Source organism: Phaenicophaeus curvirostris, chromosome 6 (genome assembly GCF_032191515.1).
Source record: "Phaenicophaeus curvirostris isolate KB17595 chromosome 6, BPBGC_Pcur_1.0, whole genome shotgun sequence".
Classification (NCBI taxonomy): domain Eukaryota; kingdom Metazoa; phylum Chordata; class Aves; order Cuculiformes; family Cuculidae; genus Phaenicophaeus; species Phaenicophaeus curvirostris.
In genome coordinates this window covers 21,719,321-21,746,394 of record NC_091397.1, presented here as the reverse complement: position 1 = coordinate 21,746,394, position 27,074 = coordinate 21,719,321, and the positions used below count along the sequence as shown (strand labels likewise).

The 27,074-nt window shown below is 37.9% G+C and overlaps 1 protein-coding gene across 1 annotated transcript in view; it reads left to right on the top strand.

Annotated features, from left to right (window-relative positions):
- Positions 1 to 6,601: 6,601 nt before the first annotated feature.
- LOC138721926 (macrophage mannose receptor 1-like) overlaps positions 6,602 to 27,074 on the top strand; it is a 36,732-nt gene continuing 16,259 nt past the window's right edge. The window contains exons 1-18 of the mRNA XM_069859525.1: positions 6,602 to 6,771; positions 8,673 to 9,074; positions 10,205 to 10,378; positions 11,591 to 11,749; positions 13,168 to 13,281; positions 13,759 to 13,893; positions 14,458 to 14,640; positions 16,213 to 16,370; positions 17,027 to 17,140; positions 17,476 to 17,591; positions 17,900 to 18,048; positions 20,915 to 21,114; positions 22,494 to 22,621; positions 23,118 to 23,205; positions 24,443 to 24,587; positions 25,569 to 25,604; positions 25,724 to 25,899; positions 26,507 to 26,574. Of these exons, the coding sequence (XP_069715626.1) occupies positions 6,717 to 6,771; positions 8,673 to 9,074; positions 10,205 to 10,378; positions 11,591 to 11,749; positions 13,168 to 13,281; positions 13,759 to 13,893; positions 14,458 to 14,640; positions 16,213 to 16,370; positions 17,027 to 17,140; positions 17,476 to 17,591; positions 17,900 to 18,048; positions 20,915 to 21,114; positions 22,494 to 22,621; positions 23,118 to 23,205; positions 24,443 to 24,587; positions 25,569 to 25,604; positions 25,724 to 25,899; positions 26,507 to 26,574 (2,600 nt within the window). The 5' untranslated portion in view covers positions 6,602 to 6,716. The remainder of the gene's footprint in view (positions 6,772 to 8,672; positions 9,075 to 10,204; positions 10,379 to 11,590; positions 11,750 to 13,167; positions 13,282 to 13,758; positions 13,894 to 14,457; positions 14,641 to 16,212; positions 16,371 to 17,026; positions 17,141 to 17,475; positions 17,592 to 17,899; positions 18,049 to 20,914; positions 21,115 to 22,493; positions 22,622 to 23,117; positions 23,206 to 24,442; positions 24,588 to 25,568; positions 25,605 to 25,723; positions 25,900 to 26,506; positions 26,575 to 27,074) is intronic.

The following is a 27,074-nucleotide window of genomic DNA, read 5'->3' as shown; positions in this document are numbered from 1 at the left end:
TTTTAACATCTTAAAACAGAGCAGCATTAGTACTTCATGAGGCTGGTAAAGCAGCTGAGAGGCCACTGAAGCAGACAGGTTACCTGTGACAGCTTCTCAGTGGCAGTCACTCACCCATTGCCATGCCCCTTTCCAGTTTTCCCAGGTGCCCAAGACTTGCTTGTATCAAACTGCATGTTGATACTCCAAGGCTTCCCAGTGCCACATACAGAAGAGAGTCAGAATGGAGGGCATTAATGGCTCGGTTTGTCATAGGTATACAAAATGGGCAACAAGACATGTTTCAATGAGAAATTGTTTACCAAATGAACCTTAAGTTAAGGGTTACATCAGTTTAAGATTGCAAATCAATGTCACAGCTGTATTCCTTTTCATATGTGCATGTGAACTGAAACCTGGGAAATAATTCTTAATTCTAGAGATAGAAAGATAAACTTTATAAACTTTTAGAAATCCTGAAGGCTGCCCTTGGTGAAGGGGGGAAAAGTGAGTCTAGTTGATTTCTAACAACTACTTTCCTATTTTATTTTTATATTTTAAAGGCCTCTCACTAATTTATCGAAGTACTTACCTCTATTGTTAAGAAGTTTTTTTCCTGGTACGTAATTCTTTCTTGATAAACTCCACTGTTTCTTTTCCTGTATTTCTTGTCCTTTCCAAAATATATGTGAAGGATAATTCATGGCTTTCCTTCATGTAACAACATTTTACATCTTTGCAGATTGCTACCGTGTCCTGTTCCAGTCTTCCTTCCCATGGACTAAGTTCTTCAAGCTTAACCTCAGAAGCCATGTAATTCTTCTACATCTTTCTGGCACTATGATTTTCATATAAAGAAAATAACAGGCTTGACATTATTTACACTAGAAAAGTGTTCTCCCTATATTGAGAGTGGGTTTTTGTTACAAAAGAAAACAGATTCCTAAAAGGCACAGATAGTAAAGAGTACCTGTAGTTTGTACAGCAAAAATAAGAGAGGAATCTTAAACATAAAAAGCCACATATGATTTTATGGATGGATTAATAGAGCTGTGATTTAATGAATTGAGGAGATACTTGAGGCAAGGCTTAAAGATTCTTTAGCCTCAGCTGCCCCCAATACTTTTTTAATGAAATCAGGCTGGGCTGATACCAAACATCTCAGGAAGTGGGAGTCTAATAATGACCAAATGGCTTCCTGTGTCAATTGTTTAAGTCTATGTCTCAGTCAACAGAACATGTTACTCTAAGCACATTTTGGAATGTATTACCTCACGGGTTTCAAAAGGGAATATATAAATTAGATGGTTCTATCAGATAAAGAAAATATTTGGTCTGAAACCTGTTTTCCTCTTCTTCTGCTCAAGGTAAAAGCCATCTGATATTTGTTAATTACACCTGTCACATCTCAGAGTTAGGTTAAAGATAAGATTGTCAGGATTTTTACTTTAGTAAAAGGCTTTCTTGAACTGAGCAATAATGGTGCATTACATCTTGTTCTTGCTGTGCAAGCACACGATGTGTAATGAGCGTTCTGCTTGAGCGTTCTGCTTGAGAAACTGTCAGCCTCTGGGCTGGACAGGCGCACACTCTCCTGGGTGGAAAACTGGTTGGATGGCCGGGCCCAGAGAGTGGTGGTAAATGGTGTGAAATCCAGCTGGAGGCCAGTGACAAGTGGGGTTCCCCAGGGCTCAGTGCTGGGTCCAGCCCTGTTCAATGTCTTCATCAATGACCTGGATGAAGGCATCGAATGCACCCTTAGCAAGTTTGCGGACGACACTAAGCTGGGTGGAAGTGTCGATCTGCTGGAGGGTCGGGAGGCTCTGCAAAGGGATCTGAACAGGCTGGACCACTGGGCAGAGTCCAATGGCATGAGGTTTAACAAGGCCAAATGCCGGGTCCTTCACTTGGGGCACAACAACCCTATGCAGTGCTACAGACTGGGAGAAGTCTGTCTAGAAAGCTGCCTGGAGGAGAGGGACCTGGGGGTGTTGGTTGACAGCCGACTGAATATGAGCCAGCAGTGTGCCCAGGTGGCCAAGAAGGCCAATGGCATCTTGGCTTGTATCAGAAACGGCGTGACCAGCAGGTCCAGGGAGGTTATCCTCCCTCTGTACTCGGCACTGGTGAGACCGCTCCTCCAATACTGTGTTCAGTTCTGGGCCCCTCACCACAAGAAGGATGTTGAGGCTCTGGAGAGAGTCCAGAGAAGAGCAACAAAGCTGGTGAACGGGCTGGAGAACAGGCCTTATGAGGAGCGGCTGAGAGAGCTGGGGTTGTTTAGCCTGGAGAAGAGGAGGCTGAGGGGTGACCTCATTGCTCTCTACAACTACCTGAAAGGACGTTGTAGAGAGGAGGGTGCTGGCCTCTTCTCCCAAGTGACAGGGGACAGGACAAGAGGGAATGGCCTCAAGCTCCGCCAGGGGAGGTTTAGGCTAGACGTTAGGAAAAAGTTCTTTACAGAAAGGGTCATTGGGCACTGGAACAGGCTGCCCAGGGAGGTGGTTGAGTCACCTTCCCTGGAGGTGTTTAAGGCACGGGTGGACGAGGTGCTGAGGGATATGGTTTAGTGTTTGGTAGGAACGGTTGGACTCGGTGATCCGGTGGGTCTCTTCCAACCTGGTTATTCTGTGATTCTGTGATTCTGAGTCTAATAATTTTCTGGTAACTGTTAAAACATAAGACTATTAGCCAATTAGATATTAAAGGAACATCTCTTTATATCAACCAAAATTCAATGCTATTTCTCATGAACTTTTTATCGAATTACATGATCCACAATTTCCCTCTCTTAAAACAAATTAAATTTATTGTTAAATCTGATTTACTTCTGTGTGACTCTCTTCTCCAATACTCTCTAATGTTATGCATCTTGCACAATCTCTTGGAGATTACCATTAATGATTTATCACTGCTACATGAATTTTTTTCAGTCCTTCAGTATGAATACAAGGACATAAGACAAAGCTGATTTAATTCCTGTATGCATCCTTTCCTTGCTCTGTTTCTCTGTTCTTTCTCAGTGTAGTTAACACTATTGACCATTTTATCAAAATTAAGTTATTTTATGTAGATTAACAAAAACTTAGCGTATTGCTTGCTTCTCTGTTATCCCAGTACTTCATGGAGCTATAATTTCTTTGCATTTTGTTTACCTTTGTGTCTCAGTATATTTATAGAATATATGACTTTCTCTTAATTTATTATAAATTTTAGGCACAAAATCATGGCCATTTTTTACCCATTGCATTGTATTGCTCGTTGCATGATAAACTCTAGATCACATGGGCCAAATTATTCATCACCAAATATTCATACCATTTCTTGTAGAAACAGTTAGCCATTTTTGTGTGGCAATATGACAATTAGCTTTTAATTACCCCAGGAAGCTTACATACATTTTAATTTTTTTTTTTTTTACTTTAAATTAATACTTCCTACTCTGGATAAAAATCAAGTTCAGACTTTGCACGCATTCCCTTGCTAACTAGTGAAGATTAATTTCACAATTCCATGTAAGGGAGATGTTTTTTCATTTAAAGTTTCATCTTACACTTGTTTGTCACTAAATGTACTTTTAAAGAGTTTATTTTCTGTGTAGTACCCGCATACTTAGTCTCTAGTAGTGCATAATGGACTTAAGATGTGAGGACAATATAAATGTGCTCTGAGACTCTTTAGTAACTATTAACTTATGCAATAACATCTTCACAAGGAGTGCATATAAATCCTCAATCTTTAGAAAAATCTAACAAAGAAACTATATCCTTCCTCAAACAATGATCCAAATTTGGTTTTGCCCAGGGAAATGTTTCTACTGTCCCTTTCATGATGAAGTTGCCTTTCTGATTAATTACTCCATACTTTATGATTGCTTTCACTAGATACGTAAGAAAGCCAAGCAAATGGATGCAATAGCCATGGTATTTTCATTCCAAGAGTATGTTCCAAGCTAGTTCTTATTTTGAGCTTTGTGGATTTTCTTCTGTGAACTTCTAATGAGCAAAGCAGCTTTAAATTGATACCTTTATCAACCTGGATGAGAATGGCTACGAAGGACAGCAACCCCCCTTGCTTGAATTTGATAAAAAAATATAGCAGGCTCATCTCACCTCTGCATCAAAACATTCAATTAAATTTGCAACAACAAGAACTATTAAAGTTATAACTCACAAGGGAAATCCCCTTACAATCAGTGCCCAATAGCTGGGGTTCATCTGCAAGAGCGGCAATGCATCAGCTGCTTTCAGCCAATGCATCCAAGTGCATGGGTAGACTTACCCTGGTGGGCATTGCTCCTTCAGCAGAGCAGATTCTAAAGGATTATTGCTCTTGAAGGAGACCTAGGCACCTTATAGGTCTTTTTATGTCACTGTAGCCGTCTGTGAACACCTGGTATCAGTAATTGCAAAATTATCGCCAGCAAAGCAGCCATGGTATGTTACCTCCTCCTGTCATTTATTTAGACTCATCAGACAAACTGGGGTATTGGATGCTGTTGATAGCATGCTGCTGTTTTTCCCTTATTCTTCGAGTGAGTAAAAGTTTAATGAACTTCGTAGGATTTCCAGAGATTTCTTAGAAATCAACTTTTACACTATCAGTAATCTCTTTACGATATTAGTGTCTAGGATGTAGTTCTAACAATTGAATTTGAAGCAAAAAGGAATTAAATAAATCCATGCCAGGGACTACAACTTTGCTTCTAGCCCAGCTTCTTACCTTCCAGATCAGGAACGGCCATCCTGCACTTCATGGCTGGGTACAGCTTGTGCTAGGGCTACATCCATGGGCAGTGGCAAGATGAAGGTGCCTGACGTTGCCAGATTTCTGAAGCACAAATGAGCAAGAGGATGGTGCCACCTCCTGCCTGGCACTCCCAGAGGTACGTGTCTGGTGGCTCATGGTGATCAGGAGGTGTAAGGTGCAGTGAATACAGTAAGGTTTTTCAGCTTTGCTCTATGTTGGAGGCTGGTGACAGGGATTTTCACAGCCTCAAGCAATTGCTTCTTTCCAGGAACCAGCACAGCACCGTGTCATTCACAGTACTGGACACACAAGGAAAGGTGCAAGTACACAAGTTACATTTGGAGTATCAAGAAGGCAGTACAATTTGTCCAGATTTTTAGCCCAGAAATTGTTCTGCAGTCAGGCTGAAGGGATTCCTATCAAGAGCATGTTCTTTCCTAATGAACCCATGTTTGTTTTACTGTCAGGCTACAGTTGGCTCTGGTGTGGCTTGAGGAGCAGAGGAGGATGAAGAAAAGGAACTGTTCCCTTTTTGCTTCTTTGTAATTGCACGATGTCCAACCTCTTGGCCTTATGCCATACAAGTCCAGAATAAAACAAGGGTGTTTAGAACTGCTGACAGTATAAATGACAAGGTATCTTTTATACAAATAGGGCACATTCTGTAAGGAAATGTTCTCAGTGTAAGACAAATCCATTCAGACCAGAACTTTCACGCTTTCTAGGCAAGATCTTTGGCAGGTGATTAAGAGACTTATGGGGTTTTTTCTTAAAAAAATAAAATAAAATCCAGAAATACCTTTTCCAAAAAAGAAGCTGTTGACTTTGTTTTTACTTATTGTTATTGTTAGCATATTTTATCATCATCTGAAAAAGGAAATTCAGTTAACTTTGCCTCTAACTTCCTAACATCTGCACCTAGGATTTCCTTGCAGTTTCTTATTTCACAATTCAATTTCTCCTTTTTTATTTTAATCCTGTAGAATTTTTCAGATAACTGTCTTGCACCGTCTTTTTGCTGAGCAGCCAAGTAGGAACCAATTACTTAGGAAATGCTATTATCTTTTTAATAAGAGATGATGCCAAATTTCCTTGCTATCACGTATTTGCTACAGGTGCTCAACAAATATGTTACTACATTTCAAATAGTATTTCCACACCACAGATTGTTCTTTCCATTTATCATTTTTTCTAAGCAAAACAAAATATTTCCATGGTAAAATTGACTGTGATAAAGTCAAGCTTTAAGCAGCTGTAGGGACAATCTGTAACAATTGGGAGAGAAATGCTGTTGCTTTCAGATTTCCACCTGTATGTTTGGAAACCAAACTCCTGCGTGCTTACACTATGATCTGGGTAAGAAATACATGGCCTTTCCTGAAATTGTGGCTGGCTCTTGGCATGACTGTCTTCACAAGAAAACTGGGGACCATTTTTAAAATGAGCCTTTTCTCAAGTAGCTTTTGGTGCTGGTATTTTAGTTGCATTTATGCATAAATGAAGGTCTGTGGGACAATGGCAATCTAATTTAGGAGGGAAGAAATTTTCGTAATGTCCTACAGAGTAAATTTCACTTAAATCATCTAAACTTCAGTCCTGTCTTATCACACGCATGAAAACATATGGCTGAATGTCTGTTGATTTGATGCCATGAGCTCCCCAGGTGTCTCTTCAGGAAAGTTAGAAGGAAAATATTGACATATAATCTTCTCTGTATCACCTGCTTTCCCAAGGCAGCAGAGTTTGCCCTCAGCGAGAAGTCATTCTTTTTTGAAGGCAAAATTTGTTCTGTCTGGTCCTGTGTTTTCAAAATGTAGCATGTGACAGAATACTTCCTTATTTAGCACTCAGAGCTTTCTATCCAACCATCTAGCCTTTGAAACTGCAGGGGGCTGGTCACTGTCCTCTCTTCAGCAGGGCTTTGTTACTAGGAATTCTCATCATCCAGCTTTTGGTGAAAGGAATGAAAGGAAGCAACATTTACCATCATGTTTTCTGGGTTCTTGCTTGTGGTTTTGTTTCACTCTGCATTGCAGCTGGTGGGTAAGTGCCTTCTTGCCTCCTGTAAAGCATTTGTGAAAGCGCTTCCATGTCCTGTGGCATTTCAGGGTGATTTATGGTTCTGTGGCAGTGCCTATATGTACATTATTAGTTTGGGAGAGAGAGGGAGCTGGGGAGCCTCTTAATGGTGGGAAAGAGTGAAGGGCAGGATCTAACAGAAAAATGAAATGGATAGAGAAGGAAGACTGAATTCTTAATGGCTTTATTCATATATAGTGTCACTATAATTTCAATACACATGGAAGATCAGACCTAAGAAAATAATGAGATATGTTTAAATGTCTAGGGTTTTTTTTTCTTATTCTTTAATTCTGGATTCTGATTTTTTAGCTGTTGGTGTCTGAGTAATGGTTAACAAAATCAGACGGGAAAAATTTCAGGAGTTGTGAAATGTGAAATTATTTATGAGATATTAAGATGTTCACAGACAATGGCCTTGCAATCCGGAGTCCATGGACAGAGAGGATGGATATAAAGAGAATTACTTTCATTCAATGTTTTAAACAGACTCACTAAATTCACTGGCTTTGATAAGTGGATGAAGTAAATTTTTTTGTGACATAAATTTGGACAAAGTTTAGGAAAGTTTTTGTAGAATTACAGTAGCAATATTACTGCCATCCCTTTAACTATGTTTCTGCTGGATGTGGTAAACAGATGGCTTCTGGAGACCTGAATGTTTAAGGTGAAATTCTTTTAGCTTTTTAACTGCCGAGTACAACTATTATGGATTGCCTCAGAGTACGTGATTTTTGGTTTTTGATTTCCCATGATATTCGCACAGGCATTTTGCAGGCTTTTAAATTAAATTTCTTTAGCTTTTTAAATACATTTAATATAAATATGACTCCCAGTGTTCAAGAGATGTATCAGGGACCAAAACTGTTTATGAATCCCAAAGGCTTTGGAGGGAAATACAACCAGGTGGGTCACAAAGTACACCACAAAGCAGCAGAGCAAATTCATGGTCATGATTCACTATTGCTACTGATCCACTCACTGTAAAACTGAAATTAGCTCAACTATTTCTACTTTACTTTGGCAGTGGAGCCAACACTGTAGATATGAGTCAGAGAAACTACCTGGAGAGCTAGGGACCCACTTTCTGGTACAGGTGGGCATTCTAACTTCCACCAGCATTTCCACATTGACAGGTGGTAATCAGATGCTACTCCTACCCTGTCCATGCTGCTTTCTTAGACTGTGATTGGTTTCCCTATGTCATTCCTAGTTTTACATGGCAGTGGCTCAAAGTAGGTATTAAAGGTCTTGTAGGTCAGCAAGGCCAATGACCCAGAGGTACCCTTTGTGAGCCCCAGAGGTGTTCACCCACATCTGTACAGTGAAGAGGAAAGGAAATTTGGATTTGAGGGTGGGGAGACACCACCCATTTGAGGGTGGGTGTTGAAATGGTTCAACAAAGACAGCTGTGACTCTGCTGTGACCTCTACAAACTTTTCTCACCCTGCCAGATCTTATCTTACAGGTGTCTTACAGTTTGTAGAGGTCAGTGGTCTACAAGGCCATGCACCTGGGGATAGATGTAAGCAGGTTAATGGTAATAGCAGTGTGATTGAATGAATTCATGTGACTGATGTAAATAAATCCAACAAGCTGTGCTCAGCTCTACTGATGCTGCCAACTGCCACTAATCCACAGTATGGTGACATACAATAATGAAATACATATTCTACTGTTGACCTTATTGCTTTTTAATCAGTAAAAATGATATTGCACTGAACTCTGTTAAAAAGGATCAAGTTTTATCCTGGTATGAATGCAATGGCTTCTTGTTCATGTGGATGGGAAGCAGAATCATGTCATATATCCACTATACATATGTTATACATTAACCATTTATTATGTATTGTTTTGTTCTGCAGACAGTGAAACATTTCTTATAAATAACGAAGTCAGCAAACTTTGTCTTCAGGCATCTGTTGCACAGTCAGTTAGAACTGCCACTTGCCATAAAGACAATGAATCACAAAAATTCAGGTGGATCACTGATCATCAACTTATGAGTGTAAGACTGAACCTATGTCTGGGGGTGCTGTCAAAGGAGGATCAAGCTGTGATCACCCTGCATCCCTGTAATCAAACAAGTGAGCTCCAGTGGTGGGAATGCAGAAATGAGAGCCTCCTTGCAATCCAAGGACAAGATTTGTTTCTCAGTCCTGGTGATGAAGAATACGACAACGTTTTGCTAAAGAAGGGGCTGAGTGCAAAGAAGAAGTGGAAGATCTATGGGGCCATGGATATTTTATGTTCCCAGGGAAACGAAGGTGCAGAATACTGATTGTTTCATCCTTTGCACTAGTTTCTTTGTATTGGAGTGTTCTGGATCTTTGACTATTTTGATCCCTTTAGTGACAATCAGAGTTTTAGAAAATCATTGTACTGAGGGAATTATCCTTGAATTTAATGTCATATTTATGGCCAAGTATGTATTATATACATATAATATAGATATTTATATATTATATAATATACACATTATTTTAATATATGTATTATAGTATGTCAGTATTACAAGTATTGTAAGTATTACATACACTATATATTCTCTAAACACATACTATATATTGACATACACATATATACACATTTACTTACTCTTATACTATGTATAAGTATTCTTTAAAGTCACTATTGCTGACCATACTGTGTCACTACCTTGTTTACAGAGAGTATAAACATTGATAAGTTTCTTATACAGCAACAGGAAAAAGAAATTGCGTCCTAAAGAAAGATGGACAATATGGTTGGGCTAAGAGGGCTGGAAGTACCAGTGTAGGCAGAGGTAGCTTTTATGACTCAGCGGATGAGGAGGCTCATGGAATAATTGTAATTACCAATGCAGTTACCCTTTGTGATTAGCTGAAGTCTAATTACTCTGAATGTTTTTTCCACATCCAGAATGAATGTTCTAAAACCCACCTCACAGGATATTTGAAGTATTAAACTCAGCTTTGCATGTGGGAGTTGCTCCACTGTATGTAAGATACTTAAATGGTCACTGGAATAAAAACAGAGACAGATTGTCTAACCTGAGGTTTACTTTTAACAAAAATCGTGACTTCTAAATATTAGTTCCTTCTCTTGTACATTTTACATAAATCTTTACTTTGTTTAAAATAATAGTATCTTAGGGCAGAGCTCTGGAGCTTTATCAAGTTTGGAAGAGCATCATTGTTACAATAAAATTCTAGTTGTATACCTCACCTACAAAATGTTACTTTACATAAGAAAAGCATTACTCTAAAACACATATCAGTAGCTTAAGTCTGAAAAAGTGCTGAAATGAATTTTATTATGGTTATGGAAAGAGCAACACAGCCATTAGCACAGACTTCACCTTTTTTAATTAACATTAATTGAATTTTTTCCATACTATATCATTTTGTCTTCTCAGAGACATTTACACTGCTAGGAAATGCTTTTGGGGCACCCTGTGTATTCCCTTTCATGTACAATAAGCAGTGGTATGCTGAGTGCACTGATGCTGGCCGGTCAGATGGCTGGCTCTGGTGTGCAACCACTGCAGATTTTGACACAGACCAGCGATATGGATTTTGTCCGTCAAAAGGTAAGTTACCTGTTCCCATGCAGTTCTCAGCGTAATGTTGGCAAACCAGCACTAGTGGAGTATTAATATCTTTATAATGATGCATAGTTTACAAGAATGTATTTTAGTATATGATGTGTTGCCACATCTACCAGGTATTTACATGAGAAATTTACACATTGCATAAAGATGTGGACAGAAGAGTGTGCAGTGTCCTCTAATTGTGGGGGTGTTGCTGACCAGCATGATAATTTTGAGCTCTTCACTGTTTCAAATCCTGGATATGTGCTGTCAGCATACTACAAACCTCCTCTGGAACTCCTGTTGCGAAGGATATAGACACAAAAACAGGTGCTGCCAGAAGATTAATGATAAAGTTAACATTTCATTCTGCATGATTCTCGTCAATATATTTTTAATGAAGTGGAATGTCTCCTTTTATCCATGGTATTAAGCCCTATTCATATTGCCTGGGAAACGTTTTTTTTCCACCCCTCCTAACAAATGTCTTCTGTCCATGGCATTTCTCTACTACTTCAATCACTTTCTGAAAATTGTTTCTATGGCCACTTCCCTTTCCATCTCCCTTTATAGCCTTGTTCATGACAGGGCATCTTTGCATTCTAGGCACTGAAGACTCCTCCTGACACTTCTCAGCTTTCCTCTGTATTCTTCCCCATTGCTCCGGTTCAACATTGTCTTTTATTGTTAAAATGCCCCTTTACTCTGGTTGATTAAAAACGTGCTTTTAGTGTACTTCAAATCCATAGTCAAATATGCTTTCCAGGTCCCTACAAATATATCTAGAATGCTGAACACAAAAGGCATGTGACATAGGGTCAATGAATAATTTTCAAAGCTTTTGAAAGCCATTCTCAGCTCTTAGTTTGTTGTTTGTTTGGACTTTTTTTAATTCAACTTCATACTGCCTTTTGGGAATAATCAAGTATCTGATCCAATTAAGCACAATACAAACTACAAACCAAAGACGTAAAGAAAATTGGAAGAGAAACACAATGCAGCTCAGCACCATTGGAGTGCCCAGGCCCAGAAGCTGTGTGACAGGCACACAGACTTAAATTTGTCCTTACCCATCCCACTCGTAACATTTTCAGTGCTCTTATAAAAACAGCATAAGTGACATTCAATGAGAATGCCATGCATAGCAAGAACTGGCAACTCATTTTTCTATGTATGAGTAGCTATCACTCCGCAAATAATTTCTCTCCACAGAAAAAGACACCACCTGGACTACAGATCTGTCAACAAATGTCCACTACCAATTAAACTCTGAATCAGCTCTCACATGGCACCAAGCAAGGAAGAGCTGTCAGCAGCAAAATGCAGAACTCCTAAGTATCACAAACATTCATGAACAAACATACCTTAAAGGTAAGGAAGTAAAGCAAACAGTTACGTACACAATCTGTTCAGGCCATCATCACAGCTAAGGACTATTTAGCGTGGTTTTGCCTAATATCTATTTTCTTCAACATAAGAAAGATCTTCAACATTAGAAGGACATGGAACCATTGGAACGGGTCCAGATGAGGGCTACAAAGGTGAGCAGAGGGCTGGAGCACCTCCCATGTGAAGCTGAGAGAGCTGGGCTTGTTCAGCCCGGCAAAGAGAAGGCTCCAAGGAGATCTTATAGCGACCTTCCAGTACCTGAAGGGGCTACAAGAAAGCTGGGGAGGAAATGTTCACAAAAGCTTGTAGTGATAAGATGAGGGGGAATGAGTATAAACTGGAGAGGGGCAGATTTAGACTAGACATTAGGAAGAATTTCTTCACGATGAGAGCGGTGAACCACTGGAACAGGTTGTCCAGGGAATTTGTGGCTGCCCCATCCCTGGAGGTGTTCAAGGCCAGGTTGGATGGGGCGTTGGGCAGCCTGGTCTGGTGGGAGGTGTCCCTGCCCATGGCAGGGGGACTGGAACTAGATTATCTTTAAGGTCCCTTCCAACCCGAACTATTCTATGATTCTGTGATTCTATGGTTCTATGGACCTAACTATGCATGAAGAAGTAAAAAATACTCTTTTAGAATTTGCAAGTTCATGATAAAATCGTTGCCAAGTTTAACCATAATTCAAACTATTTGAGCATTCTGCAAGTGTATGAGTTTGAATTTCTATTTTAAAATTTTATCTTATATTAAAACATCATTGCTTTATTTCTAAAATGAATAGAAAATTCTGAAAAGTAATTAAAGATTTGGTTTTGGTCAAAAGAAACCTTTAAAACAAATTGAAAGAAGACAAAAGAGATATCTTTCTGCCAAAAAAGAGACGTGCTTTGTGTCAAATGTGGTTTGACATCTAATTTTTTCATATATTTCACAAACTGAAAAATATCAGCTACTTATCGATACCAAATCGTGACTCTACCTACCCATGTATTGCTGGAGGAACACTATGAAAGAAGGTCTCTCTTGTTATTTTTAATGCTGAATTCCACTTCCAAGAGCTTTATTGGTATTATTCATACCTACACTGTACCAGTATTTCTACGATAATAAATCCAATGTTGTGCAGAATTTAGCCTATTCTTCAGAAATACTTTTGGATATACTTTGTGGCGTCTCATCCGTGCTCATTTTGTATTAGGTAATAGAATAAGAGAACATATTTTTTTGCTTCTTTGCTTTTTACAGCTTCAGCATTGTCTCAATTTATTAGGTATCTTAGTATTTAAGGGTACTTGTAGTTAGATATTTAAGAATTGTAAGTCTTCCTAGAGATGTTATTAGTGACTATTGCTAATAAAAAAGTGATCTATAAAATCATTTATCTTCTTTTGGTTACTTAGAGTTAACAGAAGGTACAGATTCTGCACTGTGGATTGGACTCAACAGACTGGACTTGAGGAGTGGATGGGAGTGGATTGGAAGCAGCCCTTTCCAGTACTTAAACTGGGCTCCAGGTAGCTATGACTTTGTTTGATGCTGTGCTTCCAAAGCAAAAATATACATAACTCAAATACTGCTTTAAACTCTGTAATAAGATATGTCACATGTATTTTATATTTTTTGTGCTTTAGCTTTACAAATAAACTCTTTTTTTTAAGACTATAAGCCAGAAACTTCTATATAATGCAAAAATATTTGAGCTCTTAAAGCAATAGTCTTTCCCAAAAATATGTTTTCCTCTTTCTTGTCTCTAGCAAGAAAACTATGAGGGTTGCATGTTCACATCCACTTAAGTGATACTACATTTCATACAGACATTCCCACTAACAGAGACCTACCTCAGTTTTTGCCAAAGCTGGGGAAGGCTTTTTAACTTTAGGGCTTCCTCTTCAGCCAGAAGTGATTTCTCTGGTGTTTTTTAATGCTGAGCACTCTAATTGCTCTTCAATGAAGTTCACCTTTTTTTTTTTTTCCCCATGTCTTTCCCAAAGGAAGCCCCTCTCCAGAAACCGGAAAACTCTGTGCAGTTTTGAATCCTGAAACAAAAGCTAAATGGCAAAACTTGGAATGTGATCAGAAACTTGGTTACATTTGTAAGAAAAGAAACTTTACTTTGGCTTCCTCAGGTATGTTGATATATGTTGACAGTTAAAAGTAGAAGCTGTTATCTGAATTGCTCGGCATTCACATTGACCTTGATGAACAGGAGAATTTTATTAAAAATAGAAACTAGTTATTCTTTTCTTGTTTGGTTTTTACAACCATTAGATCACACTAGTCTGATCTCCAGTGCCACGGCACACAGCATGAAACAGATAGAAGCAAAGAATTTTTAACTTGTCCCATCTGTCCATGATTTGGTAGTCAGGTCTGTCCTATGAATAAACACACTACTAAGCATGAAAATGAGAACAAACCAAAAATTAGTTTTCAGAAGAGGGACATTAGTAAGAATAAGCACAAGGAAGACAGATCCGACACACTGCAAAGTTAAAAGATATTTTAAGTGTATAAAGATTTAAAATCATATTTATGCTTACTATGTTTTATGTCCATCATTTCTTTATAATGAGGATTTCCAATGAAAATTCTTAGATTAGAAATTTTGCACAGAATAAATGAAAAGATTTTCAGTGTTCTGTCCCTTGCATGGCATTTGAACTCTTCTGGAATACTGATATTTTCCCTAGGTGACATTGGGCTTGTTACTTGCCCAGATGGATGGGTACCATATGTAGATCACTGTTACAAGATCTTCAGGGAGAACAAAGCATGGGAAGAAGCTTTGACCTCTTGTCAGAAGGAAGGGAGTCACCTGGCAAGCATCCAAAGCCTTGAGGAGCACAGCTTTGTGGTGTCTCAGCTTGGGTACAGTGAGTGTTTCCGGGGGGCACTTTTGCCTTGGTGTGCTCATAAGAAACACCAGCTGAATTGAGATGTAGCATTTCTATTACTGCAGCCAAAGACATGCAAGGAGCCAGTGGTCCAGTGGTGTTAGGCTGGTTCGTGTAATCCTTTCCTTTCTGCTGCCTTCTGTGCTATAACTTGCAAACTTACTCAACTGTTTCGTCTTCCATGCGGGTAGAAGGATATCATCCCAGTGAGAAGCTTTATTAGTGAAAGGTTTATGAAAAATAACTTCCACCTTGAAAGAGTGGAAGCTTTTTTAATGGAAAACTAACATATTTGTCCTGCTTTCTTCGCATTTGGGGAACTTATAATGTGATTCTAAGTCATTCTTCATGTCTTGTGGTCAACCACCACCCACATCAACAAGTTCACCAGTCTCTGCAGAGTGATGGAAGAAACATACTGAATCAAAGATTAGCTTTCCACATTGCCAGATGGAAAAGATTGGCACATCTAACTGAAATGCTTTCCAAATTGCCTCAGCTGCATAAAGAACCATACTCAGGTCACTGGACCTAACATAACAGTGTGGTCTCCACATGGCCTTCTTAATATCCCTGGTAGGAATGTGAGGAATGCGTAGACACGTTGCTACTTTTTGCCCCAGTTAACTATATGATTTTTGATTTTCTTCGTGCTTAAAGGTAGTGGAAGCTTAATTAACTCTTGAAAAAGTGAAAGATATTAAAGACAGAAAAAATTCTTTCTTCAGAAAGAGTAATATGTGTGCTTAGTGTCAAACCAAACAAGGAGATATTTTTTTGTTTCTTATACTTTTTGATTTTAGTATCATGCCTCAGTTTAGTGATACTGAATTTCCTCCTGTATCTTTGTTTCTTATTTTTGTGAATGCTGCCTAATTTTACCTTTGATTTTTCTTGCTTTCCTTCCATTAAGAATGCCTGAGACCATAGGATCATACACTAATTTATGCCGGATCTTAGAGGTAATTTTACCCAGCCTTGGCTTGGAGTAGGACCAGCTTCAAAGTCAGATCAAGCTGCTGACTGCCTTCCCCTGCTGAGTTTTGGATGTCATGAAAATTCTGATTTTACTTGTTGCCTAAACAATTGATGTAGGGCTGGAGGTCTGAGCCTAGAGAGTTTCATTTTGTTTTTTGATTTTGTTGAAAGGAACTTAAAATATTCATGCTTCAACATAAAAACTTCACTATTTTAAAATATGACCAGTGAAACAGAACCTAAAATGTAACAATTCGCACAGCTCTATCATACCACCACACTGATTAACATTAAGCCAGTGATTTACTCTTCTCCCACTGCTATGAGGAAGAGAAACACAATTTTTTGCTCCAGTGTATGGATTTCATTATACCCTAATTTTCCAAAACATACTGTTTTTATTCTAATACTTATATGAAAATTTTAATTTATAAAATGGCCATGCATCACACTAAATAATTTTATGTTTCGGAAATTTATGAAACAGATTATATGCTCTAGATCTTGAGGATGCTGTGAAAAGCTTGTCCAGGCATGAGAGTTCTTTTCTAGTTCTGTGTTTCCATATTCCAGAGTCAACAGACAAGCTATGGATTGGGTTGAATGACCGTAAGGTTCAAATGTATTTTGAATGGAGTGATGGGATGCCAGTGACATATACAAAGTGGCACCTGGGAGAGCCATCCACCACGAACAACCGGCCAGAAGATTGTGTACTGATCAAGGGCCCGGTAACACTATTCAATACATCTGTTGCTCTCATATTAAAACTAATATCTTAACAAAATAATAGTGTGCCCCACTATTTCAGCAACTGGCTAGGGCCAGAAAAAGTGATGTGAGAACAAAGGATGAGATTAAATATGACTTTTCATCAAAAAAAATAAATAAAAGGAGAGCATTATTGAATCACTGGTGAAATTTCTTCTTTAAATTCATCTGAAAGTCACAGATAAAATTACCAGGGCTATGAAACAAGTCTCAGGATGTAGTTTGAGTACATTCTCCCACTCATTTTTCTCTGATGGTAGAGGAGGCGTATGGGGATCTCTGCTGCCTCCTTTGTGTCTGCTTAGTTATCCATCCTGAGATGGCACAACTGCCCATGCAGGGCCCTGTAGAACAGGTCAGAGACCAGCTGCCCACACCTTCAACTCTTCTTGTCACTGCAGCTGTAGACTACTATATCCCAGTCTACTGTTTCACTGAATAGGAGCAGATTTATTTTTATTAACAACTAGGGTAATTGATAAGAAAAAAGGAGAATTTCTATTTCAGAATGAAAGGAGAAAATAAATTATTAATTTTCATTAAGAAAGATGTTATTAATTTTCTTTAGATTATTCATCTTACTCTCATTGTTATTTCATTCCTTTTCCTTCCACAGGATGGCTATTGGGCAGACCATGACTGTGAGAAGAAAACTGGTTACGTTTGTAAAAGAAAACCTATATCACAAATAGCTGGAGGAAAGGAAATTACTGATACAAATTGCAAAAATGTAAGTATATGAGAATGGAACATCAATTTCCCAGATCAAGTAAGTACTTCGTCTGATAATAATCTACAATTATTTGAATTATTTCTATTATTTATATATGGATTTTTTTTGGTTTTTTTATTTATTATGAAGTTTCCCTCCCTCCCAGGCACTTTAAACTTTAGAAAGCCACTTATAGAAGCCACTTAGAAGAAATCTGTTCACAGCAAAAGGTTTCTAGTTCGTAATATTCGCCATTATTGTGTTTTTATTCATTTTGAAATTGTATAGTTCACTTAATAAACAATATCACAATTATTTAAAAGCTGTATGGAAAACTTAAAATCATGTTACAGGGCTGGAGAAGATATGGGACCTATTGCTATTTTATTGGACATGTTCCAGCAACATTTGCAGAAGCGAACACCACTTGTGAAGGAGAAAAAGGTTACTTAGCCACAGTAGAAAGTAGGTATGATAATGAATTTTCCTTGGCATTTAAATAGATAAAGTTTTTATGTTCTGAAATATTTCTGGAACCACAATGCTAGCACAATGTCAAACAGCAAATTATCTAAGATACAGATGAAGTCTCTAGTTGAACAATGAAAAAGTCTCACTTTTGTTTGTTTGATTCGTAGAGACTCAGAATCCTATTGCAAGGTCCTCTTCTCCAGTCTGAAGCAAGGACAAGGAGAAAAGGATTAATCATCAGATTAGACACGTAGGATTTGGATAATTTACTTCATTTTCACTGGAGTCTTTATGATCCCTTCACAGGTATGAACAAGCCTATCTGACTAGCCTTGTTGGGCTGAGGCCTGAGAAATATTTTTGGCTTGGTCTTTCTGACGCAGAGGATCAAGGCACTTTCAGGTGGGCCAATGGTGACGATGTCTCCTTCACACACTGGGGTGCAGAAATGCCTGGTAGGTGTCATGACAGAGGATGGTAGGTGCTCTCTGAGGTCATGGTCCCAATTTGGGTTTGCATTGGCAATGTACTCTGAATTTTATGCTTTAAGCTTTCACTATACAAGAACTGGCAGTTCTCAAATTCCATCTTTTAATTTCAAAGGGAACAATTTGAACAACAGACATATTTTAGGACATCTTATGTATTTATCCGTAAGATTAACCTTTTGGCTCATCTTCTGATGTGGTTTAACCCCAGCTGGCAACTCAGCACCACACAGCCCCTCACTTGATCCTCCCTCCCACCCTGGTGGGATGGGAAGGGGAATTGGCATAAAGTAAAACTAATGGGTTGAGGTAAAGGCAATTTAATAGGACAGCAAAGGAGGAGCGAATGGTAATGACAACAATAATAATATCAACAGAATAATATACAATGTGAATGATGTACAGTGCAATTGCTCATCACCTGCTGAGTGATGCCCAGTCTGTCCCAGAGCAGTGGTTGTAGTGCTCTGGCCAACTCAGTTTATACACTGAGCATGACAACATACAGTATTGACCATTCCTTTGGCTAGTGTGGGTCAGCTGTCCTATTGCTGCTCCCTCCTAGCTTCTTGTGCACGTGCGCCCTAGCAGAGAATGGGAAACTGAAAAGTCCCTGACTTACTATAAGCAGTACTTAATATACTGATGTTTTCAGTTGTTGCCATCTACATTATTGTCACACTAAATCCAAAACACAGCACTACACCAGATACTAGGAAGAGAATCAACACCATCCCAGCCAGGATCAGGACTTCTTCACAAAAAGCAAAACAGGACTTACAGGCAGCTCCTGAGACTATTCCAAATTCACCCCTCCAGTGGCAAATTTGACCTAGGAGAACAGTCTGAAACAGAGCAACTGTAATAAGGACTTTAAGTTAGAATTACAAAATCAGAATACCAAAAATTATGACATCATTATTTTTTTTTTACTTGTAATGCTCTGAAAACCTCATTGATGGGAGCAAACTGAAGCACAGAATACAAGATTTCAAAGTGCCATGAAGGAATCTGCTCTCCCCAACATAGACTACATCCCTCCTTGTGATTATTTGTCTGAAAACATTCTCAAAAAGCTTAAATGAGTTTATAAAATATAAAATAAAATAAAAATAATAAAAAATTGCAAAAGACATCGCATAATAAAACTTCTGGACATTACCTGAAAAAGAAGCTTTCGAGGTAGACTGTGGTACCAGCAGCTGATCAGAGTATAAAAGGGGATCATTTGGAGTTCAGTCTGGAATAGTGATGAAAAACTAGTCTCCTTCCATCTGTTTTCACTGAGGAAGAAAAAGACCTTCTGTGCCGGAAAGTTTGTGAGTGTATGATTGAAGAATGTATTTCAAACTAAAATACTAGGACAATAGACTATGGAACAAACAGATGACCCTAAGAATAACAAGTCAGGACTAAGCAGGCTGCAAAAGAATTCAAGACCTGTAAAGTTTACATTAAGTGAACTGTTTGCTTTGATATGTTCTGAAACCGCTATGATAGATAAGGGGCTGAAAAAAAAGGCAACTTTGATGCCAACATTTCAAATGGTTCCAGGGAGATCTGGGGAAATACAGACCAATAAGTCACTGCAAATTAGCTGAATCTGTAATAAATAATTTAATAAAGAAGATGCAGTGGGAAAGATACATAAAATTGCTTGTGTAAATAGAGGTCATGCTCACAGATTTCTTGGAGCTCCCCCACAGGAGACAAAAGCTTACAAATAGGGGAAATCTAGTTAGTGTGGTCTTTCTCAATTACCAAGAGCTTTTCAGCTAATCCAACCCAACTCAGAAAAGCTCTTACATGAATAAAAAAATTGATCAAAGGGCAAGGAATGGCAGTTTTAAGTTTGTGGTTTTTTAACGGGGGCTATTTTTCACTGAGGAAGAGTGTTCATCAACAGAGTCCCTGTGCCAAAGCCCATCTTGTTCAATATATTTACATTATTCTGGGAAAGGTGAAATAGTGTGATGACAGATCCGCTAATGATACTGAATTATTTCTGATAGTGAAGAAAAGCCTGTCAGAAGATGCAGGATAATAAGGAGAATAAGTGACTGAGCATGAGCGGTAAAACGGCAATGAACTTTGATGCTGGTAAACTGATGCTCATGGAAACAAAAGTATGTCTTGAATTGACATAAAATTACAGTTGACTCTTTCATTTCACCATCATTTCTTGGCAGCATGATAGACAAGTCTGTTAAAACAACAGGTCTATTCTCATCAGGAATAAAAGTCTAGATAAAATATTAAGAATATTTAGGAAATTAAGAAAGAACACAACTAAGCCATTGTATGATAATTATATGCATTTGACTGCATCTTGTGTGATATATGTACGTCTGGTTTCCTCTGAGAATATACACTAAAATTACAGCAAAAGTAATGAGATAAGCTTCATCATGTCTCTGTCGAGGTTTTCATGCCTGCCCTATGTATGTACTGAGGGTTTTGTTTCCATCTATATGAAAATCAGTAGTGACCAAGGTTATGCTACCTTTTATGAAACAGGCTTAATGTAAATAGGAATGACATCCTTGCTTGAAAACTTGGGGGTTCACTGAAAAAAAACCCACCTTATTTTCTACTCATAGAACTAATTTGCCAGGACAGTCAAAATAAAAAATCAGGCAAGAACCCATACTGATCATGACCTCCTCAAACACAAAATACTACTCTTTCCCTGTGTGAGAGACACCTAAAATATAATTCTGCTGTTTGGCAATAAATGGCAATAAATGGATGGCTGTCACCTGAATGTTTTAAGTAAAAATTAAACAGTTTAGACCGTATAAAATATGTGATATGTTTTTTGTTTCTCATAAAGGAAGTAAGCCAGGATGTGTAGCCATGACAACCGGGCCTGCAGCTGGATTATGGGATGTAATTGACTGTGAGACAAAGCAGAAATATATCTGCAAACAGTGGGCAAAGGGAACAACAGCTCCACCTGTTCCAACTACTATTCCAGTCCCCACATGTCCTGAAGGTTGGGTAGCAAACAGCCATAGCAGTTCCTGTTTTAAAGTAAGTGCATAAATAGTTAAAAGAAGAGAAAGACTTTGAACTGCAAGACTGGGGAAGGGGCAGGGGGAGAAAAAGGAAATTACATCTTCATTTTTCAATATCTGAGCTTGGAATATAGAACAAAAAGATCTCAACAACAAAAAAATCCTACCAAACCCCAAAACAACCCCCAAATATCTCAGGGAACATCTGTAAGATCAGAGAAACTAAGGAAGAAACACGAGGTTGAAAGGATTGGACACAAGGAGAAGGACCCAAGAAAGAAAATAAGGGTGTACCTCAGGGGTAGAATAAATCAGGGCAGAAAATAGGAGAAGAGAAACGAAAATATCAAGCCCTTTGAAAGATATAAAGAAAACAAAGAAGAAACAAGAATCAACTTAATACTTGGAAAATTATTGAGAACAACGTCAAAATGCTGTATTAAACAGCAGAGATATTAACATGGCCTTTCATTTCAGTTATGATCACTAGGTTGTGCAAACAACCCCTATTTATCTGAGGTGTATGAGAGCTCAAGGAACAAAATAAAAAAATAATGAAGTGTGTATTCATAAGCCGCACAATATCTAAGACTAGAAATTACTAAGGTAATTACATTGTCACCCAAAATAAGCATAAGAAGGCACACGAAAATTTAATTAAACCAGTGTTTATGAAGGATGTTTATTAGAGAGTTTCTGGTGCAAAGCTACAGATAACTCATATTTCAAGTACACCCAGTTATGCTCAAGCAGGCATACAAAAGGACTTTGAACAAGAAATAAGGGAAAATACAGAATAGATGAACGTGATAAGTATGTGTGAGATGTTAATATTTCTTTATTGAATTAATAATATCACTTTATTGAATTAAGAAATCCTTCTCTTTTTATTATGTTTTGTTTTGTGTTATTTTCCATCTCTTTCAAACTTAGCTGCAATGCTATTTACTTGGACTTCCTTATCTCAAAATCCTAAATTTTATCTTTGGTCAAACTTGTGTTATTCTCTGTTAAACTACCAAAATACTAGATATCATATTGCAAATGCAAAGAGAGAATTGTAAACCACTATGAGGTCATTCTTCTGCCTGTAGCTTCAGATTCCTCCCAGGCCACCTTGCCTCTCTGCTGTAACCACTCTCCTTTCCCTTTGTCTGTAAGGTGGCCTGGCCCTCCTCCAGGTAAAAAAAGTTAAAGGGAATTATGTTCCCTTCTAGCAATTCCTTCCTTTTGTTTGTCACTAATATGCTAACTAGCTAAACAACTAAAAATTTTATTTAGAGTTATTAATGATACTCCTCGTGGACTTGGCTTGTATGAAACCTCACTTACAGGTAAAAAAGACAGTTCTTTATTTTATTATGACATTTATGTTTTACAGTAATTTCTTTGTAGTGTTTTTACAGATCGATTATTAAAAAGAAATCGTGGCTTCAGGCTCGAGATTTTTGTAGACAAATAGGAGGGGATCTGGCCACCATAAACAGTAAAAAGGATGTATCGTTACTAAGAAAAGTAACATAGTGAGTATCTGCTGTATGTTCATATTACCAGATTTAAGAGGCATTTCATATGAGCTATTATGAATGCTCTTAGATGATTTCCAAAGCGTATGGATTCCTCAAGAGCCAAAACCCCTGTGATACTATGAAATTTTATCTATTCATAAATGGTTTTAACTGTTTAATGAAAAAATTATTTTTATCTGGGAAATTTTTAAAAAAAAATAAATAGCAAACAAAGACAAACCCAAACCTGCTGAAACCGTTTTCTGAATCTGTTGAGGCCCTTCCTAAGGAAAGAGAAGATAGAGGAAAGACAGGATCAATATTACTAATAAATCTGATAAATAAGTTGTTGCCACTGAGCCATAGAAACATTAGACGTGGCAATGTCCTCAACCAAAAGTATAGGCTAATTATTGCAACTTCACTGAACTTTACAATGTGCTCTAGAAAGTTTAATGATGTGTTTCTGGATTTTTTTATCTTGATGTTTACACATTGTAATTTCTGTTAGTGACTCTCCCTGTGTCTTTGGAAGAGTTTGGCTTGGTATATTTTCCTTGAATCCAGATGAAGGATTTGCCTGGAGTGATGGCTCTCCAGTGAGTATTTTAATTTTTCATCAAATTTGTTTACTTAAGAAATTTTGGGGTTTGTGCACATACTTTTCGAGTTTTTACCATTATCCTCATCAAAGAAAACACTAATCCTGAAAACATTTACATGGCTGTTATCCTTTGTTACAATGAGTAAAGTCATGGCAACACATTTGAATACATGGAAATCATCTGTATCTCATCAGCTGTCTGCAAAACACTCCAACATAATTTCTTGTCCAAGAATATAATACGAACACATAACATCAGAACATAAAATATTGTCATACAGGATCTGATATCCTTTCTCTGGCAGTGACCAGAAGTATTTTATGTGCTAATCAAACAGCAAGCATATTTCCTGCTATACTCCTGCATCTCCTGGTAAGTGACAGCTCATAGTATTCCAGAACTGAGCTCAGACTTGTAATCTTGATTTATTTATCTCCATTAATTTATCTACTCATCTCCTGATCCCATGCAAATATCCACAGATGTGTGAAATGTTCCTGCAGGATTCCACTCTTATTACCATCCCTTTACTCCTGCTTTCTATTTTTTAACCCAAGCAAGGACCTTTCCTCTTATCTTGTCACGTATTAGTTTCCCTGGAAGTTTGAGGAGGTGATCTTATGAAGAACTTTTCGAAAATCCCAAGCAGGATCTTTCACGTAGTTCACCCTTCCTATTTGGATGTTAATTTCTTTGGAGGTAATTGCACTAGGTTTTTAGGACACGACTTCCTTCCCAAAAGCCACACTCCCATCCATATTAACCACAGAGAAGGAAAGATATAAATGCTGAATTGATGCACAATATAATCACTGCCACTGGACACTTGTTGGACAAAGTAATTTTGAACAAGATCACAGCTGATGAAGTGAAAAATAACTTGATTAATCATGTCTGCACATGATTAGTAAGAGTGGAATGGGGGTGAAGTTCATAGCCAGGTGAAGTTCATTAGAAACAGTGCATTTGCCTGTTTCTACTCTGGCTGTGTCTAACGCTTGAGGTGCAGACGAGAGGAAAAGCCTTCCATGGCAAGACAGCCCAATCTCCTGATCACCAACGTCATTGTCCCACTGTAAAAATTATTCTACCTATTTCTTTCCCTATATTTGTGCCTCTTTTTAGTCAGAGACAGAATGTTTCACACAAAACCACTTTGTTTCTGTTTGCCAATGGAGAGTACAACTACCTAAACAGATGAAAAGAATAAGAAAAGCGATTTCTTCCACAGGTTAGATACACAAACTGGGATGACAGTTCAAGAAATTCAGGAGGACACAAGCTCTGTGGTGTACTTAATAGTAGGACTGGTTCTAAACAATGGCTTCTTTTGGACTGTGAAGTACAGCTTGACTGGATTTGTCAAATAAAAAAAGGTAGATTTATTCTTCTCTTTAAGCAAGAAGCTTAAATATCTTTATAGGTACTCGCTTTCTAATATAAGTTGAAGAAATTCACAAAATTTTGAAGAACTACTTTTTCCATTTGGATGTCAAGAGAATTGTGTAACAAAATTTTGGATTTCTCAGTGACAGATGATTACAATAAATAAATCTATTTCTTTATTGAAATTAGGGTGTAAAAATAATCCATGTGTTTGCATGGGTTTCATAGATTGCAAACTACTTTAATATTAAGAATTTTTTGTTGTATATATGTAATGTAGGAAGCAAGGAGTTGTGAATTCCTTATAATATTGTGTTTTACACTAGCACAGGAGAAGCTAAGAATCAAATATAATATGTTTGTACACCAAATATTTAGTGATGCTCCATGCAGCCTTTTAACATTTTTCAGGATTTAACTGCTTTTGAAAAAGCAATGATTCAAAGTAGTGGCATTTTTTTTCTATCATAACCAGAAATAACTCACAGCCAGTGTATATATTCATATTCCCTTCTGCTTATAAATATTTAGGATTGAATTTTTTGATAGAACTAATGTAAATCTACTGGAATTTTTCTCCCTCTTGATAAGAAGACCCCTCTGGAGGACTATGGAATATCTACTGAGGGATCAGTAAAGGGGCTGTAAAACCAAAGTTTAAAGTGTTTCTGACAAACCTACTGTGACTTACAGACTGGAAGAGCAATTTCCTCTTACATTGCTCTGTGAAGGAATGTGACCCTGACAAAGCTGTACTGGCGTGAAGAACAGCTTACGATACAAAATTATAAGTAGGTGACCATGTATGTTGCATAATGTGCAGATGAATGTGTTAAACCTGTTTTCTAATCAATGGCAAAGGAGTGGAGATTCTCACTCGGTTCCTCACTCTGCTCTTTGAAGTCAGTCACAAGCTACAGCGTAAAACATGCTTGGAGAAGCATCACTCCTTCTATTTTCTTGTTTTGCAGGAGTGCCATTAAAATCTGAGCCAAATGACACATATGGTAGGTTTTTACATTCATTTGTTAATCCTGTTAATTTTTTTAAATCAAAATTATTATTCTAAAATGAACTTCTGTATTCTACAGATACAAGATTTAAAGCTTTTTTATTTATCTTCCAGTTTATAAAACCACTCCGGATGGATGGATCATATATGAAGACAGGCTGTACTACATCAGTAAAGAACATGTTTCCATGGAAAAGGCCCAAGAGTTTTGCAGGATGAATTCTGCAGACCTGGTTGTTGTGAACAGCAATAGTGAGAGAAGGTTCCTACAGATAGCACTAAAAGAAAATGTATGAATCTTTATAAATAGGTAGCCTAAAGTAGAAATGCTTTTCATAATCTGCTTGCAAAACCTGAATTTCTTCAGGAGTAGAACCATCAGCATTTTTACTAACAAAATGTGCCTGAAATGAGATCTATGACATCCTCCCCCAAGATGTGCCCTTCAGTTCCATGGGATTTGATATCTCTTGCTTTGTACCAGGCATGCTGAGGCAGTGGGTCAGGCCAGTAGAAGAGTGATATGGGAAGGTGCCAGCTGTGTAGGCTTGGGAAGTAGCTGGTGTGAGAGGGAGACTTGACGTCAGCATTAGACAGTGCTGCAGTCCTGGAAGGAGAATGAAAGAAATGTTCCAGTTTCTGACTCAAGGCTTGCTTCATTCCTACCCCATCTTAAAGGCCCTCAGCACTGCAGGACTCTGATCTGATACTCCAGATAAAAAAATGTATTCTTGCCTGTGCATGTAAACATGTCACTGTTCTTAACTGTAAGCATGTGCTCTAGTGCTGTTGAATTCAGTGACTGCTTTATGAACCTAATCGATGGCACATCCGCTTCTGCTTCTTTTGCTTCAAAGATTTTTTTTTTTTAAATAAAATAATATCTCCCTGTTTTAGGAACACCCCTGGAGCTCGTCAAGTGGATACTTTATTGGTCTAAAAGTGAGTCTTGATAAAAAGTTTAGGTAAGTTAAGAGAATCACTGCAGCTCTTAACACTCAGAAATAAATACAGTATTTTATGTATCTGGAAGTACTAAATGTGTTGTTTTCAAGGACTGAAGGCAGTTCCACATAATAAGCACAAAGCAGAAACTATCCTACAATACTCCAATAGTTCCAATAGTCATCCCCCAAAAGAAATAGGAAAATAACATTTTTTTCTTGAGTAAACACTTACCCAAAGACTTGGCAGCTGTACTCTCCATACACACTTACTCAAGTTTCTTTCAAAGATTTACCCCTTATATTGGAGTCGTACTTTGCTATGCTGGATTTTATATTTATAAATGCACACACATCCTTAAAATCTGCTTGTGCTTTTTACATACATATCATAGCTTCAGAAAGGTCTTCCAGAATTAGCAAGATGTGAACAATGAGTACAAAAGCTGCTTTGGACAGAAATTTTTAAGGTAGCCCCTGTAAACTTCTGTTCCAGGAGAAAAGTCAGCAGAAGTTTACAA